General features: G+C 35.1%; 4 protein-coding genes across 6 annotated transcripts; 3 read left to right on the top strand and 1 right to left on the bottom strand.

Annotated features, from left to right (window-relative positions):
- LOC143470320 (protein DGCR6-like) lies at positions 1-8,039 on the bottom strand. The gene is made up of 6 exons (XM_076968376.1): positions 7,783-8,039; positions 5,072-5,154; positions 4,791-4,868; positions 789-910; positions 539-658; positions 1-280 (listed from the first exon to the last, which is right to left on the bottom strand). Exons 1-6 carry the CDS (start codon positions 7,902-7,904, stop codon positions 224-226), a joined length of 582 nt encoding a protein of 193 aa, XP_076824491.1. The 5' UTR covers positions 7,905-8,039; the 3' UTR covers positions 1-223.
- LOC143470319 (uncharacterized) lies at positions 1,196-4,972 on the top strand. Of its 2 annotated transcripts, none has more exons than XM_076968375.1 (6): positions 1,196-1,730; positions 1,818-1,995; positions 2,083-2,274; positions 2,399-2,562; positions 2,779-2,960; positions 3,473-4,972. In XM_076968375.1, the coding sequence occupies exons 1-6, from the start codon at positions 1,549-1,551 to the stop codon at positions 4,276-4,278; spliced, it is 1,704 nt and encodes a 567-aa protein (XP_076824490.1). In that variant the 5' UTR covers positions 1,196-1,548; the 3' UTR covers positions 4,279-4,972. The 2 variants fall into 2 exon arrangements, with proteins under 2 accessions (XP_076824490.1, XP_076824489.1); XM_076968374.1 differs by having other exon boundaries at positions 2,776-2,960; positions 3,473-4,965.
- Positions 8,040-8,373: 334 nt separating the features above from the next.
- LOC143471202 (uncharacterized) lies at positions 8,374-12,676 on the top strand. The gene is made up of 8 exons (XM_076969596.1): positions 8,374-9,790; positions 10,232-10,491; positions 10,849-11,000; positions 11,187-11,348; positions 11,597-11,729; positions 12,109-12,205; positions 12,314-12,408; positions 12,520-12,676. The coding sequence occupies exons 1-7, from the start codon at positions 9,712-9,714 to the stop codon at positions 12,358-12,360; spliced, it is 930 nt and encodes a 309-aa protein (XP_076825711.1). The 5' UTR covers positions 8,374-9,711; the 3' UTR covers positions 12,361-12,408; positions 12,520-12,676.
- Positions 12,677-15,358: 2,682 nt separating this feature from the next.
- On the top strand, positions 15,359-20,946 carry LOC143470556 (sialate:O-sulfotransferase 1-like). 2 transcript variants are annotated; one of them, XM_076968771.1, is made up of 7 exons: positions 15,359-15,649; positions 16,074-16,188; positions 16,742-16,923; positions 17,253-17,397; positions 17,520-17,752; positions 18,400-18,591; positions 19,769-20,946. In XM_076968771.1, exons 1-7 carry the CDS (start codon positions 15,472-15,474, stop codon positions 20,125-20,127), a joined length of 1,404 nt encoding a protein of 467 aa, XP_076824886.1. In that variant the 5' UTR covers positions 15,359-15,471; the 3' UTR covers positions 20,128-20,946. The 2 variants fall into 2 exon arrangements, with proteins under 2 accessions (XP_076824886.1, XP_076824885.1); XM_076968770.1 differs by having other exon boundaries at positions 15,360-15,649; positions 17,205-17,397; positions 19,769-20,943.
- Positions 20,947-21,791: the final 845 nt, after the last annotated feature.

Below are 21,791 nucleotides of genomic sequence, written 5' to 3'. Positions count from 1 at the left end.
TTCAGAATGCAGCTGCCATGTTGTGAAATGCTAATCGGACTACAGAGTCATGTGTTTCAAAATAATACACTCACGTCATACACAGATCATAGAAATAAATGCATTTAGCTTAAACTGATCACCATGACCTCTTATATCATCTGATTGACCACTTGAATGGTGACTATGTTGTTAATATCATCAGATACAAGCATTGGTTCGTTTTTTTCTGAGCATGCTTTGCTCATGTTCGCACAATGTCTTTAATTAACTGAAGAATGGCCATTTGCAGTTTGATTTCCTAAATGGACATACAAATTCTTGTCAGCTTATAATTAACTTAAATGATACCATTTTAAAAATTCAAAATGCACTTCAACTGCAAACCTTGACGTGCTTGCATTACATGTACATAATACCCTTGGATTCGGCATTAATGTACAACAGGAAATTCTTATGGTATTAATGATGATACTTTAATCATACAAAGTGCATTAATTAATTATCTAACAAAGCACATTGCATAATAATGTAACATGCTGTTCTCTCCCTCACTCACCTCTTGTTTATCGGTGACAAAAAAACCTGGTACCCCAGCACTTTGCAAAGTGGCCTGTTGTCCTGTCACTTTCTGGTCAAGTTCATGCAGTATTCTTTCATCCATTCGCAAAACCTCAGTCTAAACATTTATGAAAACAAATGTTTTGAAATATCATCCTCATATAAAGAAATATGTCGTTTGATATACAACAAAGACAAAATATTGGCAACAGAAGTTGATCAAGTTACAGGAATGATTCACATATTGCCTGTAAACGTTTTTCAAGGTCGCTTTTTTGCTTCTCATGTTGTTGCTTCATTACGTTTAGATTGTGTGGTCTACATGTCTGTATTTCTTCCCTTTGTTTAATACGAAGTTCTTGCTTTAGACCTAAATCATACGATTCAGATTAATAATTTTTAGGCAAAAGACTTAATTAAAATACAACCCTTTTTCGTGACTTCCTTATAAATGTAAACACGTTTTCTGTGTCAATACCAAATATGGAAATACATCTATTTCCTTAAGTTAGTCTTTACATCAATTGCTGTTATGCAACACATTGTTATATTTGGCACAAAACAAAAAAGGTGAAAATATTCATGTTGTTTACGTCATAGCTGTATACCTATTTATACAACCCAGGAAACCAACCCATCTTGCTTAAAGCTCACCATTGTAAAAACAACAATACTAGAATCTCATTTTTCATGTAATTTTAACCTTTACTGAAGAATGTTCTAAGTCACATGAGCTAAACTCTCAAACTTCCTGCATGCTTACAGTGAAGACCATGTTAGGAAAAACGTTTAGACGTACGTGTTCCAGAATGACATTAGAAACTCAGCTCTTTTTAATGTCTCAGTAACCACAGTGCTAAATATGCTTTGTCTGCAAAAAGTGACTTTTGCAGTTTCAGCTCCTTTAAGGTTAACCAAAAACATTTCCTTCATAAGCAGCAATAACTCAGGTAACACAGCCAGAGTACTATATGTAGTTGCAAAGGTAACAGACAGTAAGTTAAAAATATGAGATTCTACATGCTGCATTACGTTGTTGTATTGTCTGTTTTCACAATGGTTTCCAGTCTCTCAGAAGAAGCAACAGGCACTGAAGCCAAGTCAGAAGATAATGTTTTCTCATTGATAAATGGTTTAAAGCGTTTATTTACAACTTCAGGAAGCCGAGTAAATGGTCAAGAGGACACCAAGTGAGATACAAATCGTTTCTTCATTCTTTTAAAGCAAAAACCTCCTAGTATTAGCTAGTTTGACTAAAATAGTTTTTGGTATTTCAGAAATGAATTTGACAATGCCACAACGTGCCCGGTTGGCTGTGACGCAGGTTGGCAGCCCCCACAAGAATGGAGTGAATGCAAATTTGGTATTGATTCGACACTACAGCCGGAATGCTATAGGAGCATACAGCGCAGAAAAATACTATGCAAGAAGAACAAAAAACATTGCAGCCTGGTGGTAAGTGATGCACAACATCAAAAATTTATTCTAACGTTAATAAAGCAACGTTTTTTGATTGATTTTTGTTATCTTGTTTATCTACAGGAAATAAGACCATGTCTTCACGAGGATTCTTGCCTTGGACAATGGTCATCATGGTCGACGTTAAGTAATAATTGCTCTGCAAACTGCACAGGATTCAAAACAAGGGTACACCACTGTTATAAAGATGGTGATCTGGCCAAAGGAATGTGCCTGGGTGGAAGCATAAATGCAAGCAACCAGACCGACCTTGCAGTATGTGAGAATCAAACAAAATTCTGCTTAAAATTTCAAAAAAATGCAAAAACAATACTGCATCATTTAAATTTGGTTAATATGATTATTCTTTAAGCTATAACTGATAAAACTCTTTTTAAAGATATGCACTACCCATGATTGCGTGGGAAACAACCAGCCTGTGAGCTTACCACCGAACTTGATTGCAACTAACACTTCATCATACTACATGTTCTACTCAGCAATTGCACTTTTTGCTTTGGTGTGCTTGATATTAATTTTCATCTCCTGTCATAAGATATTGAAGTAAGGATAACTTGGGCTTTTAGTTTGTGTTACATAATGGTTGTGACATTGTCAAAACAAATTGGTAAATTGTGTGGCTTAGAATAAGGATTTAACTGCTTATTGCTATGTTTATGTGCAGCCAACATAAAAGCTAAATTGCACAGTACATTTTGAAATCCCATCACCAACTTATGACAAAGACAATGCCGAGACTCAAATAACTTTATTTAGAAGGAAGAAAAAACCACGATTAGAAGTAGAAGATTACGGAGTCCAGTCATCCAACTCGTTCGTTGTCACTGGTTTGGGTCAACCAGAAGGAAATTTCCTACCAATCACAAGCAGCCAACCAGTACAAAACCTTAATATTGTTAGTTTGGACGCCGCCAATCTATATCAAACCATTAACCCAACAGGTAATTTTAAAAGCAAGGAAAGATTTTAAAAGTCCAAACTGGAAAGCATTCATTCATTCTTATTTTTCGTCTTCAATGTGGGAAACGAAAAAATTATGTTGACGCAGGTGATCGCAAACATATTAGTAGTTAATGACATTTTCCATAAATTGGACGGAAAAATGCGACAAGGCCTCGAGGGCAAAAACGTACCAAACAGAGAATGTAAAAAAGATATTAGCGTCAGCACAGTCACCAAACCCAAGTTTTCAAAGCAGTTTTCAAAGATGAGTTATTCTGTGAAAGCTTGTTAGCTTGAAGCTGAAGTGAATTAACTTAATTTGAGCAGTCTGACTTGACTAAATTGATACTGTGTTACTAAACAGGCAATTTGTCTGGGCCAGTTATAAGTTAAGAAAGTTGAGTTAGTGAGCTTTTACTGCATTTACTACTTGTCTGTGTATTACAACTTACAATTTCACTGCATTCTACACTTTTATTGTCAGTAACCTTTAATTTTCATTATGTTTTAGATATACGTCAGCCTAACATATCTGCAATGTCATACCCAACAGCTGAAAGCACATCACCTCATTTAGTACGGAGGTTACCTAGCCTACCACATTCTCAACATTTGCGAGGAATTTCTCAGTTTTCAAAACCCAACCCCACGAAGAGAAAAAAGGCATCAATTGCAAGTAAATACGGAAGCGTTTTCGACAAAGTTCGAGCAGTAGAAAGCAACTCTTTTGATTCCGGCTCTTACACAACAATGAGTTCATTTACCAGCACTACATCTGTCAGATCAACGTTGTCTTATGATGTTCAAAGCTCACTGTCAAGCACATACAGAAAAAAAAGGTCTGGGTCCAAAATTTTAAAAGGTATGTCGGAAGGTAGTCGAGTAGCAAGTCAGCTCTGGAAAAGGCCTTTAAGTTTGAAAGGTCGTCGCCGTGGCAACTCCAGTGTGGCAGCCAAAATTGAAAAACTGAAAACACGAAAATATGCGATGGTGAGGCGTAACATCAAACCTGATCAACACCAGGTAACCCATCCAGTGATGTTTGTAAACACTGTAAAAGTGGAACAGAGTGCAGATTTAGCTGTTGATCCAGGATTTACATCACAGTCCAAAATCACAAACAGTCAAGGAGAAACTCAAATATCTGCTGAATACCTCACACCCATTCAAGTTAACAAAATGACCACAGAAACAACAGTACCCGGCGATATGTGTAATTATGTCAATGTTGAGGATCAATGTGCTGAGAAGTCTGGAAATGGACCAAATGACTTTGAATATGTCACAATCATGGTCCAGAAAGAATCTAACAAGTAAATTGAACTTAACCGAATCACGGTGCACTTATTCAAATATCATCAAATCAAAGTACCAACAATCCTAATGTTTTAGCAATTTTACTATAAAGTTAGTTATATATTGGAAAGTATGAAATCCTTACAATTATTATTAGACACAATTATGGATGTGCTTATTTAATTACGAATCCAAATATAACAGGGGAATATCAACCATTGAGAATAATTGAGTAATGAATTGTATATTTTCATAAATAAAAATCTGCCAAATTGCAGATTGGGATTGAATGCATTATTTTGCAAGAAAAATAAAAACAGCAAAAACATTGTACAAGCAAAAATCAAGTTAATTTCCATGAAATCATACATGAAGTCACAAGTTTAAGCATATTTGATTACCTAGCGTTCATCCACTATTTGAATTAGGCTCAGCTGGCAAAGTTAGGATCTGACAAACATCCCTACAATATATTATAAGCACATGCCAAGTATTTACAAGCTAGACCTATAATGTGCAACATTGTGCTTCACCTTTCTGGTCTACAAGTAGCTTTTGTCGTTGTGTGTACAGATTTTTCTCCGTTAAATGCTGTATTTCCTCTAAATCACCTGCCATATATGAAATACGCATCACTGTAATAAAAGTAACTAATAATTTCATAAAGTGTCACACATTATATTATTTAAAATTGAAGCATTGCATCAGAAAGATTAGTAATCTATTGCAAAATCTGAATGTTAATAAACTATACAATTGCTGCTTAAATATCAATGGTATTGAAGGTTATGACATCAAACACAACAGGTCCTACCAACAATAGTGAATATAGCACGGTCAAGGAGTGCTGCTGCAATGTCAGATAGCAGACTGTGGGAAAGTCGTTGTTGGAGACTCCTAGATGGATAAAATAATATTTTAGAATAATGTAATAATAATAATATGTTATTACAGTAGAAAAAGGTTGGAAGTATGCTACAATGCGCTGAAGAAGTTAAACTTGAACCCATTTGATTTTGCGGCAAGCGGCAGACTGATAAAACAAAAATACTATGCCAGAATGTTTCTATAAACACAGCAACTGCAGATATAATCATATTTTTTCACAAAAAGAAATATTTAAGATGTTTCAAATTATATTTCAGTCCCTCGTCTCATAATTTCCCCTAATAATTTAAAGTTTAAATCACTATAATGGCAATAAATAGTGGAAAAAAGAAAAACTAATAACATGTCCACTCAACAAAGCTTGAAGTTTTAAGTTCTTCTAAACACAGCCTTTTTCGGCTTGTTGTTGTCATTTGAGCTGGTAGTTCTGTTAGTCAGAGATCAATAAACTATGAACAATGATTTACAACAAATATTACTCAAACAACTTGGGTAATAAAACCCTTACAAAATATTTACCTAATAAAAATCAACTAAAACAATGCAAACCAGAAATAAGCACTCTTTTAGACAAACTACCACCCAATCTAAAAATTCTTGTCATTGAAAAATCATCAATTGTTTTTTAAACACTAAGTGAATTGTCTAACTATGTAAAAACCAATTTCATCTCGAACCACTGTGTCTTTGCACCTATGCAAGATATCCAGCTGCTTTAGTAGTAAGTCCTGAATAGGCTACCTATTGCTCTATGTTCAAATTATGTGTATTTATCATCATAAGCAAACTTACATGACAGTTTTTACTAGAGTAGCGAGACACACACATTCAAAAAGACTATTTTAAATCAGTTGTAAAAGATCACATCGTCCAATTCAATTATTGCAAATGTCAAAACATTATCATAAATAATAAGAGCATCAAAAGTTGAAAAAATGATATAATTCTTTTCAACTGTGCTTCGGAAGCCTTGCAGTCTGGCAGCCTTATACCATCATGCTATAAATTATACCATGTTAAAACATCTGTTACTAATCCTAAAACTCTAAATTTTTAAATTAACAAAAACTTTAAAAAGGTATACTACACTCCATTGTTAAACATAAGTATTTCATGGCTGTAGCACACCCGAGATGAATTTCAGTCATACTTTTTGCACAGTCAACTTTAGATAAACATTACGTTGAGAGCTAACAAAATAGCAGCTTAATAGTCTAAATTTACCCTCTCATAATACATTACATCCAGACAACTTTAACGGCTACTTTTTCAAGCAAGATTATATTTATCAAAAACGCTTTACACAAAACACGAAGGAAGGACATAATCATAACAGCAAAAAACTCCTAAAAATGTTTAGAACAATAGAAGTGTGACGAATAAGCAAGGTTGGCTTCATATTTTTAGCCAAATAATTAATGATTGGCCTAATTGTGATAAAAATTGTTTTACCAACCCACAGAATATTTTCCTAGACCGTTAGATAAATCTGGAAAGTGTTAGACATTTACTAGAGAAAGATTGAATAGGTACACAATTGGCTAGTCTGCACACCCGAGATCTCAGAAAATCCTGCTATAAAATACAGACCGGATTCACAGTTAGTCAACGCGGTAGCAGAGTGGTTAGAGCGTTGGCTCGCATTAATGTGTCCCATGTTCCACGTTCGATAAGCAATGGTGTTGCAGTTGTAATGCTGTTGGGTAAGGTATTAAGAACGCTCGGGGCCGACCTTTGCCCAAAGCTAGCAATGCGACTACGTTGGGTCTCGTGCTGCTTAGCATTAAAACATAAATAACGAATTTACTTTCTATTAAGCACGAATCTCTGTGTTGTTTCTTAACTTGATCTCAAAAGACCCGACTGGAAAACGTGGCAGTTTTCAATGAGGACACATGCGTGCAAAGACGCAAATTTCAGCGTGATGGCGTGCACTGAAGCCTAAATTGTTTTGTTTATTTGCTATAAATTGGCTTGAAGACAAAAACGTTCGGCATGCATGTTAATGAACCTCGTGCGTGCAGGTGCCACACTTTCTACTATGTTCGAAAGGTAATGTTAATTGGTGAAAATATATCACAAAGCAAAGCTTTAATGAGAGCTGAATTGATAGGTAGCTTGAGCAGCTGACCTAGATGACTGTGAGGTTTTTTCGCTGCACCACACCAATTAAATGTGTTATGATACTTTTTGGTTTGCTTTTGTACAGTGAAATAAACTCTCTCTCTTTCTCTCTGATATTTAATTTACGTTATTATTAGTACATTAACTTTTTTTAAATCAGCAAGCGGCCCAGTCATTACAGTAGTTGTTGTATTGGGCTGCGCTTGCTAAGGCTGGCCCTGACAAATGACAACGTTTGCTGCTGTCAAATGGATCTGTTCAACAGTTGTAAAGTCAGGTAAAAAAATCTAAAAAATGAACATGTGTGTAACATTCAGTACAAGCACATAGGCTAGCTCAGTAACCGGGGCTCGAGCAAAGAGGTTTCATCGCAGGGTATATGTTGTGCAAACACTTTTCTTTGTCCGTTATCATGCTAATACCCACCTAGTAACAAACCAGAAAGCTCAAACTTATAAGAATCATTGATCAAAGATTCACCATTGCAATATAGTGTAAAATTTTAATGCTTACATTGGGAGTTTATGAACAAGGATCTGAAGTTGTTCTAGAAGTTCATACTGCCTTGACTGTTCATCTACTTCACTGTAAGACGTGGTTGCAACGTTTGAATTGTATGGAACGTAAGACGACATTCGTATAACTTAAATCTTGATGTGAAATGACTTAATACTGCCTTTTTTGTTTTAAACATTGAAGCTCAGTAATAAATTAAAGCCAAGTTCGTACAAATTTCTTGTTCCGCTAATAGATGTGCACACTTTTGCCAAAAAAGAATTTTCATCAAAGGGAGATTCCCATCCTTGATTTTACAAAAAAGTCACTTAAAAATTTTTATAAATATCCTGAGAAAAAATCATGCTTAATTTTTTATGTTTTAAATGTTTATTAATATGTTGTTCTATGGATACGTTTGCTTTGTAATAAGGTATTTAAAAATTACCAATATTAATTGTGATTATTAATTAATTTTTTATCTGTGAAAGAAATTTGGTAATGAAATGAGTCAATAACAACTTCTCAAGTGTACTTTTAGGATAGGTAATTCCCCTAAAACGACCTTGAAATTAAGATTAACGATTAACATGTGATAATAAAGGGATATCATAGTATACAAATTGAATAGAACATAGAATTCTTATTTTCCGACGTCTGCTTTACGAAACATGACGTCAATGATAGATAACATTGCGTGCCGATAACTTTCTGTTTTCCGTTTTAAGTCGTGACATAAATATCGTGCCTGCCTATCTTGCGTGAGTTATGCACAGCTGTTCAATGCATTCTTTCTACTATGATCAACGCTGTAACATGGACGTCTTTATGCTGTTGCTGTGCCAATGTTTTGTCTAAATGTAATTGTTCAAAGAAACTTCAATATAATCAGTATATACAGATGTCATTCCTATGCAACCATTGTTCAATTGTATTTGAATAGGTTCAGTGTCAAGATAGACAACTTTATTGTTATCTTCACAAGGTGACAAGGACTTTGGTCCTATAATATAGCAGTGGAAAACAAGACATTATAATATTGATAACTGCCAATTGAAGCTAGTCATCAGACAATAAGCCGTCAAGGTGAACAATTAAATCTGTGGGTGACAAAAGCAGACAACAACGTCATGAGACTCATATATCATCACCCGCAATAAACATTTCAACAAGTACTTATTGTAGTGAAGTGGGTCAATCTCTTCAGTTCAGGTGCCATATACCCACTTTCCGTTACAAACGCATTTAGTTAACGGCAGTCATTTTACGAAGTGACTAGGCCTATTTCACTGAATGTAGGTCATGCAGGCTGTTGCTAGGATAGGTGATTAGGAGAATAGATATGCAAAAAGTTGATTTTAGGTTTTATTGGAGTTAGATTTGGGTATGTTTAAGTTACTATGTTAGCCTAGTTATAATATATAAGTTAGGTCAAGAAACTTTAAAAAATAGCTGCGAACACACGATTTTTCTTTTGAAATTGTGGCAGCTGTCATTTTAACCTGACATTTTTTAAACTTTTTCTGTTATAGTGATATCCTTATTACGTGCGAAGCGTTTTTGATAAAGAGAATTTTGCTTGCAAAAATAGCTAATAAATTTACCTTGATATAATCTCTTATGAGAGGGTAAATTTAGGCTGTTAAACGGCTATTTATTCGGCCCCCAAATTAAGGCTTATATATAGTCAAGTGTGCAAAAAATTTAGTTGAAATTTATCACGATTGTGCAGCTGCACGAAATACCGACCGGCCTATAAAACTTAGCCTAACCTAGAATACTAGGCTAGTCTTTTTCTTTACACCTATTAATTTGTTTTTATTCTAAATGTGAAGTATGAAAATTGTCTTATTAATTTCATTATTAATATCTTTTGCCGTACCATTTCATTTATACTTCTCGCTTTTCATGCTATTGTAGTATCTAGCAACTTCAACTAAAGTAAGAATGGAATTGAATGCAAACCACATTTTTTCCAAACAGCTTCTATGTATGATGAAAAATCTCAATAAGTTTAATAATACAGGTAAACATCAATAATATGGAAATAACTACAATTGGTGGCTGAGTTGTTTGTGGAATGGTTTTTGTGTAAACATTTGTGCCAGAGTAATATTTTCTTTTAACAAACGTTTTTCATCTGATTAGATTGCTAAAACTGCATTTTACATTTTACAGATATTATAAATGATTTACTGTAATTTCATCATGGTAATTTCATCGCATGGTAATTACATCGTAATCTATCACTTTATCATATCATGTAATTTAACGCGATGTAATTACAATGCGATGAAAATGAACGAGATGTACTTACCATGCTCTGAAATTACTATGATGAAACTACCGGACACCATTACAAATGTATGCAGTTTTTAGACAAAACTTGGACATTCAATAGAATTGTTGCCACAATATCTATTGAATGTAAACATCAATATTTAATACTTATTAATAAACATTGCAGGCTCATCAAAAGATGTGAGTTCTCAGTTTTTTGTTGCTGGACAAAAAGTGGGCATTTTAACTCCAAAGGTTGTTGAAGAGCTGCAAAGATATCCCCATGTTTTTGAAATCTCTCTAAATCCTAATATTTCACCACAAAAAACTGTGCAAATGAGCGATAAATACGCAAGCTATGATGAAAGAACAAAAGTTATGAGCAAAGTAATAGAAGATATGGCCCAGAGAGATGTACATATTGCACTTAGAGGATGGAGAAATGAGGTTTGTCAAACTTTAGAAAGAGTTACGGCCAATAAAAGAAACAATAGTCGTTATTGCTCTATTAATTTAATGTGTTTTGTCTCCATCATAGTGTGTATCGCTAATTCATGTCACAGATAAGTCATAAATACAAACATAAAAATTTTACCAACTTTGTTATACACACTAAGCACAGGAATTTATTGCCAAGGTTCTAGCTTCTGCTAGATGCTTTTTAAAACCAAGTTTGGTGCACGATAATAATGTGATTAATAGCAGATACGTACCATATTATGTTCTTTGCCATATTCAACAGAAAATTGTAATGGTAATAATGAAAAGAAAATCCCAATATCGCCATCTTACAATTTTCTGTAGCTCTATGAAGTTGCTAGCGGCCCAACAATCCCATCTTTGTTGAAAATGGAAAGAGCTGCCGTAGGAATATTCGGTGTCAGAACTTATGGTTCTCACATGAATGGATTTGTCAATCACCCTGAGAAAGGAATGTGTTTGTGGATTGCACGCCGGTAAGATTTCATTTCAACGCTTTACTATTTCAAACATCGCGTTGCTTGTTACATTTCTTATGCTGGTAATTTATGCAATGCATTGACTGCACCAGCTATATTGATTCCACTAAGCAAGGCATTGTAAGTGTTAAAAAACATGACTATATTCCTGGTGGCCTCGTCATATATGTAATATGTATATAGCTCAAATTCAAAAGCAACATTTCCTGGCATGCTTGATAACATGGTGGCAGGTGGTATAAGCTCTGGAGTTGGGATTTATGAAACAATGGTAAAAGAATGTCAGGAAGAAGCTGGTATACCACCAGAGCTAGCCAAAAAGGTTGTTCCAGTGGGAGCCATCAGGTAATGTAATAGGCTTGTTAAGTGTGCAGTGCTCTGTGCGTTTTTTAATGATTTAAAACATTTTTGTCAAAAAATATGATCTTTATCTTATTAAATATGCTTCAAAAATTTAGTCCTGAAAACACCGATCTGCTTGCTTGCAGTATGACCCGCTTAAATGAGTAATACACACAATTCCACTTTCCATGGTTAGCTATGGAAAAGTAGTTACTTTACTTACTTTGGTTCAAATTTGTCTTTTAACATAGTTATATATATGAAGATGAGCGTGGCATACAACCAGATGTGCAGTATTGCTTTGACCTGGAGGTACCCTTTGATTTTGTTCCAACTGTGGTTGACGGAGAGGTTCAAAGCTTCTCACTTCATACTATAGATGAGGTAAAAAGCACTGATTAGGACCCTGTTGGATAGATAACGACAGGGTGGTGAACCCTACAAGTTTTCTTCTAAACATGGGTTGTCAAATATAGTCTCATTTTTGACTTTTGATTTTATGTCCCAACATTTTTCATGTTTTTTTCTGTAGCAAATTTTGCTTATGTTTTCTGTTTTGAATAGCACTTAGCAGGAAAAGATTTTAATAGTTCTGCTTGTAGTACAAATGACACATAAGGGATGACAAAATATTAATATTACAATCTATATGGTCTGCGATATTTTAAACTGTGCGAATAATGAGTTTTTTAAAGGATATCTGACGTTAAATCGTTTTCATTTTCAATTAATTTATAGCTTTGTTTGTTGGCTTTTTCCATAGGTAAAAGAGTTAATTGTAAAGGATGAATTCAAGCCAAATTGTGCAGCAGTAACATTGCATTTCCTCATAAGAAAAGGGGCCATTTTACCAGAACAAGGTGGCGCATGATTAGATTAATATAAAACGTGTCATCGCTTTTATAAAAGCAAGATAAAATTTCATGTGTAATTAACGTTACGTCAAAATTACCGTTTTATTCGTTCAGTCCCAGATTACCTCGAGCTTATTCGCCTACTGCACGTTCAATTTTGATGCTACAATTCTGCTATTTTATTTGAACCTTCAGTTTTCAAAGTACTGGTAAGTAGCCTCATGCACAGTTGGCCTGTAGGCGTGTTACTGGCGGTAAATTCTATTGATCATTGTGATAAGTATTTACTTTGTGTTTACGGATTACTTATTACTTATTAGAGATTTTAATAATTGAAAGAAGAATTGCGGTCAACGAACAACCGGTCGCGTAGCCAAATCCAATAAAAGATGATGTGGTTTCGTTTACAGTGCGATTTTTCCCCATCCTCCGATGTATGCCATTGAAGTATCTGTTCGCCTGCTTCCATTTGGAAAACGTTGTTTTAAATTCAAACTTTTAAATTTTGCTTGTTTTTTTTCTATTCTGGGTTTAGTGACTGTGCTAGTTGTTATCTGCAAAATAATACCATGAGTATTTTCATGCACTTTTTAAGCCTTTTAGGTTTTGTCACTTCGTTGTGCAATAGTGCATGCTTTGAACAACTAGTATTGATGGTTTGTTCCCACCGCACCAATGACAAAAAAATAAAATGATGTTGCAGCAATAATCCCCTACTCTGCACTCGAATTTAATTGAATAAAGTTAGATTTAGCTCAGAAGATAAGTTTGTGTTAGTTTAAGCTTAAAGTTAGGGCTGCTAAGTTACCTTCTTATAGCTTAACATTCAAAGTAAACCAATAAAACTGTGATAGCATCAAGCGTACGATTTTTTCCGGTAAAATAGTGTTAGTGATTCTTTGAGCTATTGCCGGAACAAGACATGTCAGCGATGAACTTAGGCGGGATTTTGTTTAAATCGGATTTGTTTTGAAAAAGTCAAAAACAACTAGCTCAAACTTTGTATGTCTAAATTCCCATTACCCGGACTGGTTAATGAAGCGTTGGCAGAAAAAAATTCTCTATCCCACCAGTTGTGCCTTGTATTTTATGTTATTATGCCTGGTGGCAACCATAGTATTTTATATTTTTGGCTTATGGGACAAAACTTTTGTATGATATTACAATGTAATTATTTGCTCAAAAAGCATCTTGTTATACAATATACTTTGTGACATAATTTCATTATTTTATCTCTTCGCTTGTCGCAAATTTGTGTTCTTAATCATTTTGCATTTCAAGGTTAGACCTACCCATTGGTGGACAGATCGAGCATTTTACCCGTTTGTCCTAACTACAGATGAAGCGCATCAGCTCCAAGTTGAAGCAACCGATTAAATTACTTCAAGCTATCCAAAGTGTGGGTTATCCGAAGTTAGCACGTTTAATTTTACCAAAGTCTTTTAAACGCATTTCTGTCTTACCGGTTAAACCAATTTGAGTTGTCGTGAAATAAGCAAAATTAAGTTAACGAACTTCCACTATAGCCTGTTGAATTTTCCTCAGTGTTTGGAGTCCAGACTTTGAAATAATATAAAGCAAAAACACTGTGAAATGACGAAATTCAGAATCACGCAAAAATAGACTTCATCAATACAGTAGCTTAGCCTACATAGCAATAAGAAATGGGAATTTCTTGTTTATTGCAAAAAGAAGAGGTCACGATATCCCGTTACTTTAGATTAGTGTTTGTAGCCTATCGCCTTCACAACAACAACAACTTACCATTTAGACATGAGTTCTTCGAATGGAATATATCCTAACTCCTGCTAGTTGAGCTGAACATGTGGCAAGGTGTGTATATTTGCAGAGAACGGTAATACACATCGGCAATCTTTTGTTTAAACGGAAACAAGGTGATGTAAGCTTCCGCTGTTACAAGCTAAACGGTCGGTTTGTACAATAGTGGTACATTACGATGCACAGTCTATACAAGGTGAGGTCTTTATTACTGGATATAATGATTTTGATTGCTTGATACAGCTTTTAGGCTTTGATATCGAAAGACTATTATGATGCTAAAGTGAAATGCCGGACATACGCCGTATTGCGTTTGATCCTTGACATAAATTAAAGATAAGTAATTTCACTAGTTTGTCCGTTTGCTGTTATTATAGAAAAATATGTATTCTGTCTATGACAGCATCGTCAGTTATTAAGTAGAAACAGCTTTCCAGCATACGCAGAATTGGAAGCACTTTTGTTTCGTTACAGTCATATTAATTGAGTTAGCGCTTCGCCAAATTTCTTTTTATGGTCTTGACTTATCATTGGGAAGATTTTCCGTTTTACCTGAAGTTTTATTTTGCTTTATCTATGGAAAAAGTTACCGACGTCACATACAAAATAATATTTCTAAAACTGACAGCACAGCACACTAAATAGATTGGTAAGATAACTTTTTTCAGGGATGCGTTTTTGTATAAGCTAAAGAATCGGATTAAGACTCATCGCTAGAAAAGTTTAAAATGGCCTGAATAATTCTATCAAAGCATTAGGCTAAGCTGTCGTATCTTTTCATATTAAAGTAAATAAAAATACGATCGTGGCATTATTAGATCCGGTTCTACTCTTATTTCATTGTTTTTCATTTTGTTTCCGTGTTAATCTTATTTCCTTGATATGAGCGATACGTTCTTCTACATTTGGGCTATATATGTAGATCTACTACACGATCTACACCAAATCGAAAACCTGTTATAACAGAAGAGAAATCCTTTAAATCTAGATTATTCTCCAAATAGACTATGGTGATACCGTAAGTTTACAAATATTGCTTTACATGTTTCTAGTGAACTTTGTTGAGACTAAACTTGGTCGTTTAAAAGGCAAGACCTGCATATAATATTTGTGTAGCCTACATATTGGTTTTGACAGCATTTTAATTACATGGTATTGCTTCAGAAAACCACTGCCAAGTATATTCAAAAGATAGATTTGAAGTTTGTAGCCTATTTGAAATAAAATAATCTAGAACGATTCAAAACACAATTGTATCAAGGATATCCTTACCAGTACGACAAAAGTGAAGATAGAGTTAGAGTATTTTATAATCAGCAATAGCATCAAGACATCTAGAATTATTGGTTTATTTTGACTGACTTCTTCAGCAACTAAAAAGTTAACCGCTTCTTTTGACAGCTTATCGTAGGCAATATTAACAACTTTAAGAACCTATGTGTTGGACTTCCATGTGCTACAACTGCTTTTAATGTATACAGTGCTTCAAAGATATGCTAGCAAGGATGCGCGGCCTTAAAAAGTACTGGCCTAAAGCAGTAATTGCGATTTTGGTTGTTCAATTGATGCTGTGGAAGACATCTGTACGAAGAATTTTATCCAAAACTCTACCATCAAACGCTCATGCAACATCTCGTTCTTTCTTTGAACCAGTGCAAATGCTGTGCAACGGTACAAACTAACTTACTACAGTGGTTATAGTCCAAGGGAATGTTAAGCATTTTCTGAAAATCTGTAGACACCTTTGGATTGTAGGGGTTATTCCACCCAATAACGAGTTGTTTGTGCCCTGCTCAATTATTTTGACTTAACTGATTAGCTTTGTTCGGTATTATATTCTTCGTTTTGTCATAAACTGCAATCAATATTCATATGAAAAACAGTTTGTGGATCGGAAAACTAAACTTGCCTCATGAACTTACATTAAAAAACAGCAGAAGGTTTGCATTTGCTTTGATTGCTTAAAAATAAAAGGTCCGTCGAGACAAAGGGCCATAAACCGCCAATGAATACTATATAGAGTGTTTAAATTTAGCTTTTCTTTTACGTCCGCTTTACTGCTTGAGTTTATATGTTCTTATTTATCAATTAACAGCTAAGTATCTTGCTTGTTTGTGTCATCATCAAGAAGAAGGAACTTTTTCCAAAGAATACATATCTAAAGGACCCCATTTGACTCGAGAAAGCTGCTTTGTAGAATGTTCGGAAAGGTTTGTAATTGGAACAAACTAACACTCAAATATAACTGACAATGAAAGACTTAATTGTTTAATTCGGTTTATTTAATCGCGGCAGAATCTCCTGCAATAGCGTACACATATATGAAAAATATGAGCATAGAATATAGGGTTTGGCATAACTTGCTCTAAACCAGCGCTTACTTATGGGTACCCATCCAAAACATCGGTGCAAAACAAGGTTTTGCGAGATTTACTTTGTAAAACCCAGGAGATCTGAATTGAAAAAAATGGCGAACACCACCTTAAACAGATGTCATGGAATCCTAATGCTAAAATGCCGTCATTGCAAAATGGGTCTCTAAGCTTATATAAGTTTTCTCCTTAATCTCAAAACTAGAACAATCCAAAACACCTGGGCAAATGAAGTCCCAACTGTACGCAGTTTTTGTAAACTCTTTAATCCTATAGGTCTATTTATTACTATTTCCAAATTTTGGCGAAATTCTCAAAGTTATCTTAGCGTTGCGGCTCTAAAACTATAGAATTACAGATTGTTGACATAAATTACCGTTTCTTTTGACAGAAAATTTCAGTTTGCTGCAATCACAAGCAACGAATGCATATGTGGTGATCATTTTGAGCGATATCAATCTATAAAGACGAGCAACACTTGTCCGAGGAAGACCATCCAGTATCCGGACGATGAATGCACTGGTGAGGACATTTCTTCCGAAGTCTACATTCTTCTGAGTCCTTGCGAAAAGAGTACGTTCCTAAGACTTATGCTTTGTCCAAATTAAAAATTTGTTTCAGTTATATAATTTTGCCTATTATGAGGATCTTGTAAGCCGACATTAGGCGAATGACAATTGCTTTGTGTAGCCTATGGCCAAAGCAAAATTCATAGCTCAAACATCGACACGTAAATAATTTTACTTTTCAAGGCCTGAAAATAAATCTCTTTATGAACAAAGAAGTGACATAGCTCAAACGTTAATGCATCATAGATTTTATACAAAATTACAAAACTGATAAACCGCTTTCAGAAAACATCGTACAAGAAACTTTTTACCATCACGTGGGAAATTTTGTAGAACCTCCAAACTTAGATAAAATTTTTCATCTCCAAAGAAAGGATCTTTCATCGGCTGAGTGTTACCTTTTATGCAAACGGCAAGAAATGCCCTTAGCTTTGACGTTACCCCAACGCGTGTGCTACTGCGGCTACCAAACCAAACGGTAAAAGAGCGAATAAATCTTTTGTTTTAAAAAAACAAGTTCCTGGAATGATAAACTGTAATGTTAGAATATAAACCACGTATTGTGCATGTACTGAAAAACGAAGCGTGTTTTTGGATCAGGTTTAATCTTAAAAATCTACTGCAAGATGAAAAAGGTTCTTTATCCGTTTGGCGAACCGAAGTCCCTGACAATCGCTGCAGCACGCGAAACTTCTTGGCGAAGAATGCTATACAAGATGTCTACGTCGTGAGTTTTCCTGGTTCAGGTAATACATGGACGCGATACCTCTTGGAAAGTGCGACCGGGATTTTTACCGGCTCCATATACTGGGACATGCCGTTGTCGTTGGCAGGTAATAAAACTGCAAAATATTCAAATATCCAATAGCCTGTTTGCTGTTTCCAGCTAATAAGATGGACTATATATGCTATATACAGCGTAATGCGACCTATGTTCGCATTGTTCGTAATGCCCGATGCCCCCATGGTGTCTTTGGGCAAGGAAGTAACAATGTTTGCTCTTGTTCAATAGTTTTGGTGAACAGTTTTTAATTAGAGCAATGCATGATAATACAAAATTTAAAAACAATCCAAACATAAAAATTTGTGATAAGTAGAACTTGAACAAAGACATGCTCGATAACCGGAGTCTACCGCAATGCTAAATTATCGCTGAGTTTAAGTCGTGCAAAGACTTTCAGTCCGAATATAAAGATTATGGTATTGTTCTGGGGCTTTCTGATATATAAATAACAATACATCATTTAATCTTCAATACACTGCAGATGATTGCTGAATAGTTGAATGCTTTTCTACTTTTCATAAAATGAATTGCTATATAAAAGATGTCTGCACTCTACAATAAATCATTTTTGTGAAAACAAATGTGAGATTTTGCCGTGGTCTTGCAGTACAGGCAGCGAAAGCTACATGGTTAAGGACAGATTAAATTGACGAGTTTTCAAAATTTTTCTCAAACGCTTGCAATTTTGTCATGCAGGTTTCTTGGGGGAGAACGATGACCACATAAAACGACGGTACATCGCAATCAAGTCCCATAGAATTTTGCAAAGCAAAGAGAAAACCATTGTCATTATTAGAAATCCATTTGAGGCACTGATGTCGGAATACCGGCGAAAAGCCTTTCATTCTCACACAATTCTGGGCGATACTAGCGTCTTTAATCATTCAGGTTAGCAATGTAATGGTTAGATTAAAATTAATGTTCAAAATAACTTCATTTGTTTGTACATCATACCAAAAGATGTTCTATACTCTATAGTAATAGGATAGATGGACCTAAAAACGATGTGCGTGTGAATACTTGAAGTATTTTCAAAGTGCCAGTATTCCATTACTTTTATCGAGGCCAGACCTTAGACAATTGCGAGCGATGCGACTGCGTTGGGCATTGTGCTGCTTAGCATAAAAAAAAATAACAAACTTTTCCCATAGCTCAGTGTTATTTCCTCAATTGCTCTCGAAAGAAAATGTCTTGGTGAAAACACATAATGAAGCAAATAGCCCTCACGTAGAAACTGATTCGCAAAGAATTGATATTTAGTGTACGTTAGTAGGCCTATATTATTATTATTATATTTACAATCACAGTATTCAACCAGAACGCCTAAGATATCCAATTCTGCGAATCACCAGGCCCCCAAAACGCATATTGTAAAGGTTAAAACGGAGGTGTACAAATAATACTCACTGCAGGATGACATCGGCAAGGTATCATTCATCAGTCCCTTCATTGGGCCCCGCGCTTGCTAAGGCAGGCGCCGGCTTTAGTAGCTACATTGCACACGAAATAGAAGTGGGTTTTTCCAGGGAAAATGTGCATGATTTTTTAGAATTTAAACGTAATATCTACTGCGCTATGTAATTCAAAACGACTTATTCGCATCCCTCTTTTCATATAGGCCTAAAGTATATTTTCCTTTTTTTTGAAAAATACAGGTGGAAACTGAGTAAACTTATTAGTTATTACCTAACCTTAATTGCAGAGTGGTATAATGACTCGAGTTTTAACTTCAATTTCTTCCTTGTAGGACGTTAGTCTAAAATTAAAGTACGTAACCTTAAACTAGTCAAATTTTGAGTCGGTTGTTTATAATTCTACTATTAAAAGTGAAATGATTTTTTCTTTCATCCAACAGTAAATTAAAATGAAGTTTGTTTGTCCACATACGTGCAGATCGCAACAAATTTTGAAAATTTCTAAACGTTTCTTGTTGATAAGAACGGTAGTTTTGCTTTCTTTGTGACTATATAGGTTTGACTTGACTCGAGTCTTATTTACCAAAAGACTCTCTTTGACATGAGTCGCTTAATAACAACAATAATGTTTCTTTATATTTTTCTTCCAGATTGGGAGCGCTTCTGTAGATCAAGCACCACCAGGTGGTTGGTTAACAACAAAGGATATATAGAGCAAGGGGACCCACTGTTAGTAATCTTTTATGAGGATCTCAAAGCAGATCCGATTAAAGAGGTTAAAAAGATGGTCAAATTTATCGGCTATCAAGTAAAGGACTTTAACAAGAGACTGGAATGCTTAGAAAACGATTTAACGGGACCTTCTAAGCGACCCTCAAGCAAGCAGAATCTTTTCCCCTTCAGTGAAGAGCAAGTTATGAAACTAAACAGTAACATCAAAGAATTGCGCAAGTTTTTTCAAGAAAGAGATCCTTCTTTTCCTTCAATCCCTGCTTACGAACACGAATAAAGTCTCGCACAAGACGTACTGACAGGCAGCGCATAAAACTATGTATTTAATCGACCTGTGTCATATTTGCTTGATATGGGGATTGAATCGTTTTTCGGTTCAATAAATCTGATAAATAAGCTGTTTAGCGATAAGGAGAAGACATTTTATTTACCGTAGCTCTATGGATGAAATGAAGTAGATGGATAAGTGCTAACGCCCAAAACACTTTGAAAAAGAAGCACACTTACCAGAAACTCGAAGTTAGTACCAACCTTGGTATTGAACCTTTAGAAGCTATACTTCCAATGTGCCAGATAATTGGGAATTGGCACTATTGTGTACCGAAATACTGTAAATGCACGTAGGCTACATTTTAAGTAAACCCCTGACGCCAATGTCTTGTAATATTGCATATATAGCGATAAAGAATAAACATTTCATTAAAATTAAAACAAAAACTGAAATAACAACCGGACGTCAACAAAATCTAACTTTGTGGAAAAATTAACGGATTGAAAAGCGAAATAGACTGCATGAATTCAACATGCAAAACACGTAATTAATTGTGCTTTTGTAATGGAAGTACAAAAACGCTATGTTGTGTGTTTTGCAAGGAGTGCTAACAATGTAACATGTAAATGAGATAACATATGTGGTTTTAGGTCAGGAGTTTATGGAATAGCATGAAAGTGTTAACTGTTAACATACACTTTGTGGGATTCCACGCGGGTTTTAGCTTTGGGTGTCTCAACCCTTTTGAAAACGTCCTCACTGCCAAAGGTGTTGAGACGTGATGGCAGACTGTCAGCTGACCGTTACCATATCTGTTCCGCCATCAATAGCTCCTGGAACTGTATTTCCTTACCTCAGAAATGTGAAGACTTGCATTTTTTACTGCAACTTTATCAAGTACTTGTCAAGCCTTTTGTAAAAATAAAATTACAAGGTTAATTCACCGAAAAGATATCCACTTGTATTTCTGGTTATTTTTTATTGGCAGGGGCAAAGAAAGATCATCCGTATTATACACCGTCATTTTTAACGTATAAACCATAATTTTACATTCCACAGTTCTCGTGTCATGTTTCCGCTGTACTGCGCATATGTTATGGCGAAGTTACTCACATAATTTCGCTGATTTTGGACGTTACCTGTGCATCCAGTTTTCGGTGAAGCGATGTTTGAACTGAATTCGTAGTGCCTTAGGAGGTTTAGGCAATAACCCAATCTTCCGATAACAAATTCATTTCTAAAACTGGTAAAAAGGAAGTGAACACATACACTAGTTAACTTACGGCCTGTGCGTTTAGAAAGGAGCAAAACAGCTTATTTGCTTGTATCTATATCAATAGACATCCGTACAACTACAAAAAACAACTTGTCTGTTGCAGATGTTGGAAGTAAATATACGGAAGTAATAACGTTTTTCTTTTCATTGAGAGTAAAAGAAATTGACTTTCAAAGTAAAAAATAATCATAAAAAATGAAAAAAGGAAAAAAGCAGACATTACAGCAGGGAAGGTGGCAAATGCCAAAGTTTGATCTTGGAAACTTATAAAACCTTAGAGTTCAGTTGTTAGACAAATAGCTTTACGGGCAGGGTTGTCTTCATTCTCTTCTACTGTACGTTCAAGTAAAGACTTCGACACACGTCACCGTTAGTGTTCTTACAACAATTACTC

This window comes from Clavelina lepadiformis, chromosome 9 (assembly GCF_947623445.1).
Source record: "Clavelina lepadiformis chromosome 9, kaClaLepa1.1, whole genome shotgun sequence".
Classification (NCBI taxonomy): Eukaryota; Metazoa; Chordata; class Ascidiacea; order Aplousobranchia; family Clavelinidae; genus Clavelina; species Clavelina lepadiformis.
This window is presented reverse-complemented; position numbering and strand designations above follow the sequence as displayed.

Excerpts from the sequence above, each read along its gene's own strand:
- LOC143471202 (XM_076969596.1), top strand. The coding sequence starts at position 9,712 with ATGGAATTGAATGCAAACCACATTTTTTCCAAACAGCTTCTATGTATG. Across the intron at positions 10,492-10,848 it reads TTAGAGGATGGAGAAATGAG|CTCTATGAAGTTGCTAGCGG; the intron begins GTTTGTCAAACT and ends AATTTTCTGTAG. Across the intron at positions 11,730-12,108 it reads CACTTCATACTATAGATGAG|GTAAAAGAGTTAATTGTAAA; the intron begins GTAAAAAGCACT and ends CTTTTTCCATAG.
- LOC143470320 (XM_076968376.1), bottom strand. The coding sequence starts at position 7,904 with ATGTCGTCTTACGTTCCATACAATTCAAACGTTGCAACCACGTCTTAC. Across the intron at positions 5,155-7,782 it reads CTTGTTCATAAACTCCCAAT|GAGTCTCCAACAACGACTTT; the intron begins GTAAGCATTAAA and ends TTATCCATCTAG. Across the intron at positions 4,869-5,071 it reads TGCTATATTCACTATTGTTG|GTGATTTAGAGGAAATACAG; the intron begins GTAGGACCTGTT and ends CATATATGGCAG.
- LOC143470319 (XM_076968374.1), top strand. The coding sequence starts at position 1,549 with ATGAGATTCTACATGCTGCATTACGTTGTTGTATTGTCTGTTTTCACA. Across the intron at positions 1,731-1,817 it reads AATGGTCAAGAGGACACCAA|AAATGAATTTGACAATGCCA; the intron begins GTGAGATACAAA and ends TTGGTATTTCAG. Across the intron at positions 2,961-3,472 it reads TCAAACCATTAACCCAACAG|ATATACGTCAGCCTAACATA; the intron begins GTAATTTTAAAA and ends ATTATGTTTTAG.
- LOC143470556 (XM_076968770.1), top strand. The coding sequence starts at position 15,472 with ATGCTAGCAAGGATGCGCGGCCTTAAAAAGTACTGGCCTAAAGCAGTA. Across the intron at positions 15,650-16,073 it reads AGTGCAAATGCTGTGCAACG|CTAAGTATCTTGCTTGTTTG; the intron begins GTACAAACTAAC and ends ATCAATTAACAG. Across the intron at positions 16,924-17,204 it reads TCTGAGTCCTTGCGAAAAGA|AAAACATCGTACAAGAAACT; the intron begins GTACGTTCCTAA and ends AACCGCTTTCAG.